Here is a 15,415-nt window from a genome sequence, read left to right as displayed (position 1 = left end):
TTTCCAGAGAAAGGAAAATGGTAAAACCAGAGGACATAATTTGAGGTTGAGGGGTGGTAGATTCAGGGGCAATGTTAGGAAATTCTACTTTATGGAGAGGGTGGTGGATGCCTGGAATGCGCTCCCGAGAGAGGTGGTGGAGAGTAAAACTGTGACTGAGTTCAAAGAAGCGTGGGATGAACACAGAAGATTTAGAATCAGAAAATAATATTAAATATTGAACTAGGCCAGTTACTGGGCAGACTTGTACGGTCTGTGTCTGTGTATGGCCGTTTGGTGGAGGATGGGCAGGGGAGGGCTTCAATGGCTGGGAGGGTGTAGATGGGCTGGAGTAAGTCTTAACAGAGATTTCGGCAGTTGGAACCCAAGCATAGTACCGGGTAAAGCTTTGGATTCTCGCCCAGAAATAGCTAAGAAGAAAAAAATTAAAAAAAAAAAAAAAAAAATTTAAATTGAATCAGGTTGGACAGACTGGATGGACCATTCGGGTCTTTATCTTCCGTCATCTACTATGTTACTATGTTTCTTGGAGTATGATTCATCGGGAGCAGGAATATAAGTTCTTGCATAGAGCTTTCATTTCACCAGTCCAAGCTTTTCGAGCGGGTTTCGCTGACAGGGATACTTGCCCTAAATGTGCCTCTCCTGGAGCCACGTTGGGGCATATGTTTTGGACCTGCTCCCATATACAGCGGTTCTGGTCTCGGGTTTGGTCTTATCTTCGCTCTTTTGTGCCGAATTTGCCAGCTTGTTCTCCTTTGATTGTTCTTTTTTATGTTCTGGATGGGATGAGATCTATGTCCGGAGGGCACCGTTTGTTTGTGCAGAAAGCCTTCTTACTGGCCAAACGGGCGATTTTGGTGTGCTGGCGGGAGCAGTCTATCCCAACGGTGGTACAATGGCAATGTTCACTCTTTGAATCGGCCTTGCTGGAGCGCCGGGCTGTGTCTGGTAGGGTTCCCCGTAGTTGGGATCGTTTTCAGGAGATTTGGGAGGCTTATTGGACGGCTTTACCGCATCGTTCTAGGAGTTTACTGCTTAACTCATAGGATATGGGGAACTGCACCTCTTTCTTTTCTGCTCTCTGGCGCTTGTTGCTTGTTTCCTCACTCACTCATACATATATATACCTGTGTTTTCCATATCTGTGTTTCTCTGACATCTTTCTTCTTGTTGTGCCATCCACGTGGGAGGGTGGGGGGGCTGGGTCAGGAGGTTGGGTATCTTTGGGGTGATATTTGTAAAATCATTTCTGAGCACTTGATTCTTTATGATACTGTGTGACTGTTGTATTCTTTGTTGATGCCTTGTACTTAGGGTTTGCCTTGGTGTATTATTGCTCTTTTGGCACGGCTGCCTTTTGTTGTGTTCTGTGTTTTTTCTTGATTTGCTCATTAAAATATATTTCAAAAAAAAAAAAAGACAAAGACACACCAGCTCCAATCCGCCTCCCACCCCACATCACAAGGACTGTCCCCTCCTCCCCCAAGTTAGAGGAGGCCACTTCCGTCCTGCCTTACTCTCTGATGGGGTCAGGAGTGAACACCATTTGCTCCTGCCCCTAGCAACTCCATGGTAGAAATGGCTGCTGCTAGGAGTAGGAATGGGGTTCTCTCCTGCCCCTGTTGCTTTTCTGGACCACTACGGAGTAAGATAGACCTGGGGGAGGGATCCTCCTATAAGTTGGGGGAGAGGGAGTTAGCCCTTGTATGGGGGAGGGTGGCAGGAGGATCAGAACTAGTGCCAGATGGGAGAGAGGGAGGGGGTATGGTCATTGTACCTGTGGGGTTGGGAAGGGGATTGGAGGTGGTACTAGGTGGAAGAGAGGGAAGGGGACTAGAGCTGATGCCAAGTAGAAGAGGAAGTTTGGGAGAGGGGACATGCACTACTGCGGGTCCTGGCTGAATATCGGCTGGAACTCATATAAGAGCTGGCGGCCTGACCATGTCTGATCAGACACCGATATCTGATGGTTGGACCCAGCCCAGCATTGAATATGGGAACCTAATTCTGACCACAGCAGTCAGAATTTTAAAAAAACTACTGTCCACCACCAGCTGAAAGTAAACTGGGTAGGGATAATTTTATTACTTCATGTATGCACAAAATTATGTGAAACTTTTCTGTGTTGAGACTAGGCCAGATTTTTCAAAGTATGCCTAGACTTTCACTTTGAAAATTGCATCTGGAAGCCATGTGCTTACAAACATGTACACTTGTTTGCCACACATAAATGTTCAGGGTTAAATTACATGCATGTACTGGAATTTTCAAAGCTTCTCCCTAACCCCACCCCAGGAAGACCTCCACTCAGTCTGGGTAAACTTACAAGAAGACAGGCTGTAATGTGTATAAGATTACCCACATTCCAGACGGCAAAGGTTCTAAAAACCCATTTCTGTGGATAAAGCCAGTTTAATGTGAAGAAATGCGTTTGAAAATTACACTCCCCAAGTCTGCTAGCATGGTTAAATAATAATGTGAAAGAAGCTTTAACATGCATCTTTAAAAATATGAAAAGCAGATCTTGCTGAGGGAAACAGGAAAAAGCCTAAGCTCTGGCAAATAAGATATGTAAAACATTAATAACGCAGACCGAGAGAATCTCTGCAGAATTTTGGCAAGGAGGTAAGAACTACTGTAACAATAAAATCTCTTTCAAGTCCATCACAAAACAAGAAACCTTTGAGGTAGTCAGTTAAGCCATTAGATGACAAGGGATAAAAAGGGCACTCAAGAAGAATAAGAATACTGTATAGCAGAAAAATGGTCTTCATTGCAGGTGATGTCGGAGATTGATACAAAAACTTTGCAGACTGACATTTGCAAGCTATGATTTTGTGTGTTGTAGCATTAGAAATACGTGGGAATGTATGTGAGGGGGTGGGGGGTTGTAAGGTATGTATGTGGGTTCAGGATATAAGGAGCCAAGTGAGTAGAAATATAAAGATGTCTATGCATGTGATATGTATGAGTATACATATCACGTGTGTGTGTGTGACAGGCGAGTAGGAGCAAGTACACTTGTGAGGGGTGTGATCATATATGGATTAGTTAAAGTACATGGAATTTCTCTGTATGAATGAGTACGTTTTTGTGAGAAATGACTTGGTATTCTCTTGACGCGTGGCTAAAACAGGTGTGTGTGTGTGTGTGTGTGTGTGTGTGTGTGTGCTTAAAGAGTTGCATGGGGACAGAAATTTTACCCGTCCCCAATGGAATCTAACCCATCCCCACCTGTACCCGCTAAGATCCATTCCATCCCCACAGAAATCGATGCTGATATTTACTGTGTTTTTTGAGGGGGATGGTATTCACTATTCAACTAAAAAGTATTCCACTCTTTACTTCAATTGGCCTTCTTAAATTGAAGGAATAAGTCTGGGTCTGCAGTCTGTCTGTATTTTGCTTATTTTTATTAAAATTTTTAATTTGTATTAATTAACTAAATTTTATTATTGTTAAATTGATTGTTTTGAAGATTATGGATTTAGGTGTGGGGGAACTTTTCTTCTTTCCTTTTCTATTTTGAATGAAGTTCTTTTCGAATTTGTTTTCAATTATATATATATATATTGTAAACCGCTTGGGTCCTTTTTTGGCTATATTTAGCGGTATATAAACTTTTAATAAACCAACATAAACTCTGGTGTTCCAGCTGTCCTTCTGGGCTTCCAGGCCTCACTCTGGTGCTCCAAGTGCTTCTCTCAGTGCATGCCAAGCCACATTTTGGAGTCATCAGAGATTTTGACTACACCATGGTAATTCCACAGCAACTTCATCCATACCCTTATCTGCGGGATTCCTACAATCTCCATTTCCATGCAGCTCTCTAGTGTGTGTGTGGTGTGTGTGTGTGTGTATACACATGAGATATGTATATGAAATATAAATGTGTCTGTGAGCAGCATGTAAAAATGAATGGGGTCTTTGTGTGTGTAGACTGTATATTTGAGTGAGGGTGTGGGGGCATGAGTACATTATTGATATGTTTGGGTGGGTGGGTAAGGGGGTGTTGTGGGTGGGTGTGTAAATAGGGGCTACCAGATTTTCGGCAATGAAAATCTGTACCTGTGGCCTCTTTGCTCATCAGGACGGCATCTGCGCATGTGCTGGTGTGATGCAATGATGTCGCAAGCATACACATGACATCACTGCATTGCATCGGCGCATATGCAGATGCCGTCCCGACGTCGCTCATTGCTAGAAGCTTTTCAAAACCCAGACAAAGTGCTGGGTTTTGAAAAGCCGTCCGGACTCCCAGACATGTCCTCAAAAAGGAGGGCATGTCCGGGGGAGAATCTCGGAGAGAGCGTGACCTTGCAGGCCTTGAGCATGTGCAGATGCTCAAGGCCCAGCAAAAAAAGGAGGTTGATCTTCGGGCACTGGCACCAACGCACAGGACATGCCGGTGCCCAGGCCCAGATGATAGTAAGAAGCGGCGGGGAGGAGGGGGTGCCTAATCGCGGCAGAGGGGTGCTCAATCATAGTGGGGAGGGTGCCGGATCAGGGGGGGTGCCAAATTGCAGTAGGGGGGTGCCCAATCACGGCAGGGAGGGTGCTGGATTGCGGGGGAAGGGTGCCAGATCGCGGGGGGCACTGATCCAGCAGGGGAGAACACTTCAAAAGAAACGGTGCCAACGGCTCACCAAGACCAGCAGCAGTATCGGGAGCCCCTCTCCAGCAGGGCACCTGATCACAGTTACACCCCTCCGCCGATCCAGCAGGGGAGAATACTTTAAATATATATTTTTTATTTCTCCTGATACTTATTTTTTATCTCTATTTTTTATTTATTTTACTTATTTATTTTTAATTTTATCTTTAAATTTATTTATTCATTACTTGGTGAAATATTCATTTCTATCTCTATATCTATCTCTGTCTTTATATTTTATCTTTATTTTTCATAAATTGTCTCTTCAGGTACTTTAGTTAGATTGTGAGCCTTTGGGACAGTTAGGGAATTTCCAACTACCTATCTTATTTATTTTTATTTATTGTATCTTTTAATGCATTCATTTTTGTAAACCACTTAGAAACCTCACGGTTATTAGCGGTATATAAGAATTAAATTAAATTAAATTAAATATATATATATATTCATGTGTGTGTGTATGTATATATATATACACACACAGCCATACATGCACTTTATCATACATTTACATATAGGGTTACCAGATGTCCCGATCCCCGGACATGCCCTCCTTTTTGAGGACATGTCCGGGGGTCCAGACGGCTTTTCAAAACCCAGCACTTTGTCTGGGTTTTGAAAAGCTTCTAGCAACGTCGGGATGGCATCATGCGCCGATGCAATGCACTATATATATATATATATATATATATATATATATATATATATATATATATATAAAAATATATATATAACTATATATATGCATATACATATACACACACAGCCATACATGCACTATATACACACACAGCCATACATGCACTTTATCCCACATACATTTACATATAGGGTTACCAGTCGGACATGCCTATATATATATAAGTATAAAGGAAGTGGCTTTGATGCAACTTGTGCTTCAGTTATTTTTCCCTGTTTCTGTCTGCCTGTGCTGCTCTTTGACAAAAATCTGAAATGTGGGATAGGAGGGCTGCTTTTGTAATTTATTTTTTTTTTAAATGTATATACCACTTATATCCTAAGTAGTTTTACATTCAGATACTTTATCATATTTCCCTATCTGTCTGGTGGGCTCAAACTCTTATCTAGTGAAGCACTAAGAACATACGAATAGCTTTACTGGGTCAGACCAATATAATAATAACAATAATAATTTATTTTTATATACCGCCTAACCAGCAGTTCAAAGCAGTTTACACAATAGGTACTCAGCATACAATATAATAATAACATTATACATAATAAGATTCTAAGTAACTAATACAAATAATATTAAAACTAATGAATAAAAAAACAAACAAACCATAATATAAACTAAAATAAGTATAGATAAAACTAATGAATAAAACTAAAATAAGTATAGATAAAAAGATTAAGGGGTCCTTTTATCAAGCTGCAGTAGGGGTTTAACGTGCATAATACCACGTGTTAAACCGTCTGCTGCGCAGGCGTTAGTTTTTTAGCTGGCCGCGGGGGTTTGCGCGTGATGAAATGTCCAACGCGCTAACCCCGCTAGCGCAGCTTGATAAAAGGACCCCTAAAAGTACATTATAACTACATGATAATATGAAAATCAGTAATGTATATTATATTGTTTAAATAAGTGGGTTTTAAGATCTTTTTGAAACTGATAGTAAGTAAGAAATGGAGAAACAAGAAGATTCAAATAATGAATTTCATTAATCCTGCTTGGAATGCTAAGGTCCTATCCAAAACTTTTTGTAATGACATGCATTTGCTGAAGGAAAATAAAACCAACCAGATCTACGAATATTTTTCTTAGAAATAAAAAAACAAAAATGAGAAATAAGGTAAGCCAGCGCTAAGCCAAATAAAACTTTAAAACAAATGCATCCAAATTTAAATAACACTCTAGCCTCAAACGGTAGCCAGTGAAGCTTTTGATAACATACACTGATATGATTGTGTTTTTTTCAGATTAAAAATCAAATGAATAGCTGTATTTTATATGATTTTTAGTCGGCTAGTAGTTATTTTATATGATCCCAGATAAATAACATTACAATAATCCAGGTCACTAGTACCTGGCAAAAACCCAGGGAGTAGCAACATTCCATTCAGAATCCTAAAGAATAGCAAGATTCTGGAATCCCAAAGAGTAACAAAAGATTCCAGAACCCAAAAGAATAGCAACATTCCAGGGCAAGCAGTGACTTTCCCCATGTCTTTCTCAATAACAGACTATGGACTTTTCCTCCAGGAAATTGTCCAAACCATTCTTAAAACCTGCTAAGTTAACTGCTCATACCACATCCTTTTGGAAACGTGTTCCAGAGCTTTCTCTGAGTGAAAAAATATTTCCTCCTATTGGTTTTAAAAGTATTACTCTGTAACTTCATTGAATGTCCCCTAGTCTTTGTAACAGTTTCTAAGAGAAAGCAACAAATTTGATTTTGGAGGCGCGAGTTCCCTGAAAATACTGATCTGATTTCCGTTTTCAAACTCATTCAGGATATTCACATTATCTTCCTGCATGCCAAATTTACACTGGCTTGTACTAAACCAAGGTAGAGCTTCTTAACGCAGGCTGGCAAAGTAAATGCTTCGATGCTCATAGGGACTGAATGAGCATCGGAACATTTACCTCACTGGCCTGTGGCAAAAAGCTCTACTGCAGTTGAGTAAAAGGAGCCCTTAGTGAAGTTGCATACCAACAGTAGGACAGACAGACATCGATCTCTTTTGTATAAATTTTCCAATATACTGTATGCATAGAAAACTGTTCTATTGCAGACAGGTAACTTGTTAAAAAGATAAGAGTTTAGAGAATGAGTGGGACTGAATGGCCAGTTTTTTTCGTGGAAGAAGGTGCCTCAGGGATCTATACTGAGACCAGTGTTGTTTAACATATTCCAAAAAAAGAGCTGAGAACGGAACAATGAGTGATCACATTTGCATACGACTCAAAATTATTCAAAATAGCTAAAATATGAGCAGACTGAGGAATTGTAGGAGGACCTTGCCAGACTCCAAAACTTGCTATCCAAATAGCAGATTAAATTTACTATGAGCAAGTGGAAAGCGATACATGAGGATAAGTAAATGATCAAAACTATCTCCTGGATTCTAAATATGGTGCCCAGAGTTGCACACGCAAATTAATTATTGGTGTTACTTGACAACAAATTGGATATGCGCGTGCATCGTGCTAGAAAAAAATCTTTTAGCGTTTAACTAAAAAGGAGTGTGGACATGTGAGGGGCATGGATGGGGTGGGGCGTTGACTCAAGATGTGCACTGAATTGTCTAATTTCGGGATCTATGCCTAATTTACATACAAGGATTTACACCAGGTTTCAGCTGGTATAAATCCTCTTACCCAGAGTTGAGAGTCGAACCTGGCACTGTATGGCGAGTGCTGTGTTACAGAAAAGCACTCAGAGTACATTTTTTTTCAGCAACCAAATTTGGGTTCTGTTTATTGAGTAGCAGATTCTCTAGGCTCTGACACCATGGTAAAAATATACTGTGATGGGAGCAATTTGTTTTACTGACGATGCTCAGCGCAATAGCTAGTTTTTTTTACTGCCAGTAAAGGGAGGAAAGGAGCTGAATTACTAGCACAACTCCTCCTGCTAAAAAAAAAAAAGCAGCCTCTTCTCTCCCTGCCTGAACCGGCAAGTAGGGGGAGCAAGGGCTGCTTTTTTTTTATGGGTACAGCTGTGGAATGTGCACAGCACACACACAACAGCTGCACCTACAAACCTCCCCCTACCTATGGCTCCCCCTCTACACAAGCCTGGTGGTTTGTGGTCTATCCCTCTCTGACCCACCCAGCAGCAAGCTTCCCCCCCACCTCCGACAGTCCCCCATCATACAAGTCTGGTGGTCTAGTGGACTTTTCCCCCCTCCCCCATGTACCTTATTTAAAAAACCGGCAGGAGGGGTGCTCACTCCCTCCAGTCGGCAGGTCCACCTATTCAAAATGGAAGGCCTTCCCCTTCCCAAGACATCCTGGAATGCACTGGGAGGGGCCTAAGGCCCTGATTGGCCCAAGTGCCTAAGACCCCCTCCTATGGTGTATCCCAGGATGCACCGGGAAAGGGAATGCCTGCCATTTTCAAAACTCAAAGAGTATGGCTTGCTTTATTAATTATTTTAGCTTTGGTCAGTCAATATAGCTGAGGCTACTTCTCAAAGACTGGAGAAAAAAAACAGCTTGTGGACATTATAGCTCAGGTCCTTGATTTGCCATTTTCAAAAGGCAGGTTTGCTGGTGGGAAAGAATGAGCACCCCTCCTGCCAGTCTCCTAAAAAGGTATAGGGGGGATGCAGAGGGGAATGGCCCACTAGACCACTAGACTAGTGTTACGGAGGGCTGTCAGGGGGGAGGTTTGCTTTCGGTGGACTTTTTTCTTTTTTAAATAGGCATAGCTCTTGTGTGTGACTGTGCTATGCCTATTAAAAAAAAGCCATTAAAAAAAGCTTGGGGCAGGAGGGAGAAGGCATCCATCCTGCCAATTTTCCACATGGGGTGTGGTGTGGCCATTGGTGGGGGAAGGGTGGGAGGAAAGCACTAGACTACCAGGCTTTTTTGGTGCATTTATAAGGAATCGGGGCTGGTGGCAGGTCTGAGAGCTGAGTTATTTTCCTGTCAGTGCCTGAGCCAAACAGCACTCAGCCACTGATAGGAAAGTAAGGCTACGACAACTCAGACCCTGCTGGTAAATATCAGTCCCAATTCCTCATAAATGGAGGGGCATTCCTTTTTAAGAATTGCCCGGAGAGCTCATTTTAATATTAATGACCTCATTAGACTACAGTTTTAATATTAATGACTTCATTGTACTACATTTGCATAGTGCAATCAGCAGCTGCTAGAAAACACGGAAAAAAAATCATGGTGAGCTATGTTAATAATCCAGCGATAAAATCTCTGCATTTAAGGCTGGTTTAGCGCCATCGTTAAATGCATGGTGACTTTAGAGAAATCAGCTTACGAATCTAGTCCTATGTGTACAGAATGCTGACTTCCAAATGGAAGTTACAGTACAGGAAAAGGATACTGGGGGGGCCACTGTGGACAACTCTCAAACAATGAGCATATGTGGAAAGTCTGCAGGTACATTTTGCCCACAGATTGCACATCATTTTTCAAGGAGAAAAACTTCCCTTTGCAAAGAAGAAAAGTACTCACACAAGTCTGCACTCCTATTAATGCAGAACTTTTTCTGTGAAAACTTAAATGCGTACTTTTGGGATAATTCAAAAGAAACAGAAAAAAAGGGAACATTATGGTTTGTGCTAGGGGGCAAACCTGACATTTTCCTAATAGGTTCTTTTTAAAAAAAAAAATTATTATTAATATCATATTCTTATTTTAAAGAATTTGCAAAAAAAACAAAACAACAACAACAAAAGCAAAACACCCACCCTTGGAGTGTACACCCTCAGTCAATAGTAACCATTTCATACAGCACAAGGATTAGGGGTCACTGCAAGAAATTAACAGGTAGCAGACAGAAAACTTGTTTAAGAAAATATAGTCAATATACAATTAAGCTTTGAAATTTACAGCATGAGGATGTGATCAAGCTACTGATATAACTGGGTTTACCAACAAAAAAAAAAAGTTTGAATAAGTTTCTGGAAGAGAAATCCATTAGTTGTTAGTCAGATGGACCTGAGGCTTTTCACTTCTAGGAAGGATCAGTGGAAACTAGATGGATGAGTACTTCCAAGTGGAGAATGACACGGGGACAAATTTTTCCCCGTCCCTGCAGGAACTCAATTTCCCCATCCTGTTCCCATGAGTTTTGTCGTTGTCCCTACCCCATTTCTGTAAGCTTTGCCTTAACTGTACAAGCCGCAAACACTTATTTGAGGCTTGTGCAGATGAGGACAGAGCTTACAGGAATGGGGCAGGGACGGGAAAAGAACTCTCTGGGATAGGAAAATGAGTTCCTGTGGGGACGGGGAAAAAATTTGTCCCCATGTCATTCTCTACTTCCAAGTGACCTGGACTGGTTATTGGGCTTCATGGTCCAGCATAAGCCTTCTTTTTTAATGCTATTTACAAATAACAACCAAGCATAAAACTTGAAAAGAAAAAAAAAAGAGAGATAAAGACCAAATCACAAAATCTAAGAACCCCCCCCCCCTCAATTTTAATGTTTACAGTTTACCAAAGTCTGCAAAATCATGGCTTTACCAAAATACAGTATTAGAAGGGCTCCTATATCTTCCAATTAGGGCTTCTGATTTAGGTTTTATCTGATAAACACCACACATGGAAAAGAATAAATTATAAAATACCTAGGTGCTTAATAGATAAACACCAGAAAGCTGCCACTTCTCTCAGCCTCTTAACTTTCTGATAATTTATCCTGTATCCACTCCTCAATTTTTGACTCTTTTCTGCACTGGCAACTTACATATTTGACACTGCCAGTAAAGACATCCATTAATAGTCCACTCTGCCAACCTCCCCTCAACCCCTGACACCTTTTCTCCCTTTTCTGAAATCACTGGGAAGAGGAAACTGTACATATTCTCTCCTCTTCCAAATCCACTATCCGCTCATCTGATTCCACCCACCTACTCGGCACGATCTCTCCCTATCTGTCACATCCTTAACCTATCACTCTCCACTGCAACTGTTCCTGATGTCTTTAAACATGCCGTTGTCACACCTCCTCAAAAAACCCTACATCCCCCTCCAACTATCACCCCATCTCCCTTCTCATCAAACTAACTGAATGTGCTGTTCACTGCCCGTTGCCTGGACTTCCTTTCATCTCAAGCTATTCTTGATCCACTCCATTCCACTGAAACTGCCCTTGCTAAAGTCTCTAAAAACCTGTTCCTGGCCAGATCCAATGGCCTCTGCTCCATCCTCATCTTTCCCAATCTATCTGCTGCTTTCAATACCGTATCTACTCCTCAATACGCTGTTCTTTCTTGGTTTTCTTCTTCTCTCTCCCATCGCACTTTCAGTGTGTGCAATGATGGATCCTCCTCCACTGCTATCCAACCGTCAATCGGTGTACCTCAAGGCTCTGTCTTGGGACCTCTCCTTTTCTCCATATATACCCACTTCTTCAGTGCACTGATCTCCTCCCATGACTTTCAATATCACCTATATGCTGATGACTCCCAGATCTACCTCTCCACACTAGATATCTCTTACAGGAATCTAGGCCCAAATCTCAGCCTGACATTGCCACCTGGATGTCTCACCATCATCTAAAACTGAATATGATTAAGACCAAGCTCCTTATCTTTCCACCTAAAACCACCTCCTCCTTCCCCCGTTCTCTATTTCTGTGGACAACACTCTCCTCTTCCTGTCTCATCAGCCCACAACCTTGGGGTCATCTTTGATTTCTCTCTCCTTCTCTGCTCAGATCCAAAAAAACATTAATGCCTCTTGCTTCTTCCTCTATAATATTACCAAAATCCAACCTCTCCTTTCCAAGCACACTACCAAAACCCTTATCCTCATTCTCTCATCACCTCTCGCTTAGACTACTGCAATTTGCTTCTCTCGGGGTCTTCCGCTCAGCCATATCTCTCCCTTTCAATCCGTTCAAGATTCTGCTGCACGACTTATATTCTGACAGAGCCACCATACTCGCAATACCCCTGTCCTCAAGTCACTTCATTGGCTCCCCATCCATTTCCGTATACAGTTCAAACTCCTCATACTGACTTACAAGTGAATTCACTCTGCAACCCCCAATATCTCTCTTCACTTATCTCCCCCTTTGCCCCCCCCCCCCGTGAACTCCGTTCATTGGGTAAAGTCCTTCTTCTCTGTACCCTTCTTCTGCTCTGCCAACTCTAAATGCCACCCCAGGCACCATCTTGGTGAGGGTGCTAGCACCTCTCCACTTCTCCCACGTCACACTCATGCCCTCCCTTCCTCGCCCCCCCTACCTCTTTAAAATCTTCGGCTCGCACCGGCCTGGCTCCCTCTGAAATCGCTTCTAGATCGCGGGGTGCCAGAAAGTGACATCAGAGGGAAAGCCAGCGTGAGAGGAAGGTTGGAGAAGCTACTCGAGCTGGCCTCCTACCTTTGCTATGCCACTGGCATATGCAGCCTGGAACAGACTGCCTGAGTCAATGTGGCAAGCTCCATCTCTAGTAATATTCAAATCCAAGCTTTTTTCCAAGGCTGCTTTCAACTCCGAACTCCCACTCAGGTCTATCCAATCATTCTCTCTGCAAGAAAGTCCCCAACCCCTGTAGGTCCTGTCTTTTCAAATTATAAGCTCTTCAAGCAGGGACTTTCTATTATATGTTGAATGTACAGTGCTGTGTACACCTTTCAGTGCTACAGAAATAATAAATCGTAGAAGTAGTAATAGTACCTGTGGCATGAGACCATCCATAAATGCTGATTTTTTTTTCTTTCCAATCTCGATAAACTGTGATTAGCTGGACAATAAACATCTACATTCACAATTTATGAATGTCTGAGAAGCCCAGCTTATGACCTATCAATTTTTGGTTAAAAGGGCTAATTTGACAATCTTTGAACACTTTCCTACAGGAATCTGTACCCCTATAGCTGCACGAAGAACTACAGTGCTTTGGGGGAGGATTTACAAAGCAATGGGGGCAACAGGAAAAGCATTCCAATGTTACAGCAATTTAGAACTAACAGGGGGGAAAAAAAGTCTTAAATATAGCTTAAAGATGCGGATATTCTACCAACCCCCCTCCAAAGCCACTGCCTTAGGGCTCCTTTTATGAAGGTGCCTAAGCGTTTTAGCGCACGCACCGGATTAGTGCTGGCTAGCCAAAAAAATCTACCACCTGCTCAAAAGGAGGCCGTAGCGGCTAGCGCACGTGGCAATTTAGCGCGCGCTATTCCGCGCTGTCAAGGCCCTAGTGCGGCTTTGTAAAAAGGAGCCCTTAGTCTCCAATTATTCCACTTACATACAACCATCATTTTCGAAGCAACAAGTTCTTAAGCCATCATTTATTTACAATAGATATTTTCTGAAGGATTTTCTTTAAAAGTTTAACCCTGGGGTCCACAGGGAGTCAACGGTGGAAGGGGTTAAACGCATCCCCCCCCCCCCCCCCAACAAGTCTCACGCCCTCGCCGGTGCTTTACAGCACAGGGGCCGCGGCAGGGCGCTAATTCGATACTTCAGAGTGGGGGAGTCGCAACTTCAGCGTGAAGACGACTCGCTAAAAGGCGACGACGGCACCTCTGGGGGGAGCAGCTCCCTCGGCGCAAGGCTTAATTAGTCTCTGGCTCTGACAGAGCTCTAGGACAATTGAACTCTGACGGATCCTAATGCTTTCCCCTCCCTAGTTCAATTGTCCTAGAGCTCTGTCAGAGCCAGAGACTAACGGTTTTAGATCCGCGAGGTCCGTGTTTTACCCCTTCCCGCTCGTAGATGGCAACAAAGAATTGCGACCTGGCAAGTGGGAGCGCGCACCCGAGTCCAGACTAAGCGCTGTTTTCGTGTTTGTCTCGACTGGTCATTGGGCTTAATAGTTACCACACACACACAAAAAAAAACAAAAGCATAAAAAAATAACAAACACAACATTACCGACAGCAGATCGGGCTTCTTCCTAACGCGAATCTCTTAGACACCGAGCAAAAACAAGTGATGAGGGGAATCCTGCCGACGGTTCAAAGGAAGCAAATGCGCTTTGCAAAGCCAGAAAAGCCCGCCATGTGCCCCCGCTCCAGACCCTGAAGCCGCCTCGGCGCGCGAGCAACAGGTGGCTGCAGCCTGCGCGCGAGCAGCCCGCGCCTCTCTTTCCGCGCCAGGCGAGCTAAGCTTCGTCGCGTCTCCTGAGGACGGCGGTGGGGGGGAGGTCTCCGCGGTTTAGCGGGGAAAGAGCAAAGTTCTCCAGCCACAGAAAAAAATTAAAAAAAAAGACGGGTGGGCTGCGAGATTAGATCCCCCCTCCCCCCCCCCCCCCGAGAATGCAAAAACTCACTGCAATCATCCGAGTCGTAGCCGTCCGCCTCCTCTTCGTGCTTGGCCGCCGCTGCGGCCGCCGCGCCATAAGCCCCGAACAATTTGTCCACGTCCTCCTCCTCCTCCCGAGAAGTATCCGAAGGACTAACCGAGGGCTGGCTCAGGCTGGATCGCAGCGAGTTGTTGCGGCTGACGGCTGCGGGAAGACCACGGGGGAAGCGAGGGAAATAGTCAGAGATCTGCTTGATGGGCTTGATGGGACCCGGACACACATCAATAGCCATGTGCTCCTGGATGCTTATGGGCATTTTTTCTCCTTTCCGGAGTGTCATGCATGCAACTCTTGTCCTTGCAGCCAGCACCGTTGAATTAAGTCAGAGAGGGGGGGGGCAAAGCTCTTCAAGTTTAGCTGCATAAAGAAGCAATGAGCCGGGGGGGGGGGGGAGGAGGAGGAGGGAAGGACTAGGCAGGTTGCATGGACGGCAGCACCTTACGTGGCGCTGACCCTTTGAGTTTCAGGCACCTTATCCATGCTGCCTTCCGTCTTTAGTGCTGCCGAGCCCAGGAAGATGTGCTAGTGATAGGCAGGGGGTGGGCGCTGAGTGATGTCAGCGGCTGCAACCAAGCGAATCTTGGAGAGCCACCAAGGCCGGGACGGGTGCAACCTTGTGAACCTTCGCCCCTGGGTACAGTGCGGCATTCGGGTCCCTAGCCTGTACTCTGAACTCTAACCACACAACCTGGGAGCTGCTCATATTACTGGTGGGCACTGGACAGCCAAGGGTTCCACCTTCTGAAATAGTTGCATGCTTTATTTTAATGTCCTAAGTAGTATTCTGAGTGGTTT

The 15,415-nt window shown here is 43.7% G+C and overlaps 1 protein-coding gene across 1 annotated transcript in view; it reads right to left on the bottom strand.

Moving 5' to 3' along the window:
* Window positions 1–14,900, bottom strand: part of DOC2B (double C2 domain beta) — a 451,468-nt gene extending 436,568 nt beyond the window's left edge. Inside the window, exon 1 of the mRNA XM_033922682.1 lies at window positions 14,588–14,900. Coding sequence (XP_033778573.1) covers window positions 14,588–14,900 — 313 coding nt within the window. The remainder of the gene's footprint in view (window positions 1–14,587) is intronic.
* Between the last annotated feature and the right edge of the window lie 515 nt (window positions 14,901–15,415).

This window comes from Geotrypetes seraphini, chromosome 15 (assembly GCF_902459505.1).
Source record: "Geotrypetes seraphini chromosome 15, aGeoSer1.1, whole genome shotgun sequence".
In the NCBI taxonomy this organism is placed as follows: Eukaryota; Metazoa; Chordata; class Amphibia; order Gymnophiona; family Dermophiidae; genus Geotrypetes; species Geotrypetes seraphini.
The sequence above is the reverse complement of the archived record's forward strand: the minus strand, read 5'-3'. Positions and strand labels throughout refer to the sequence as shown.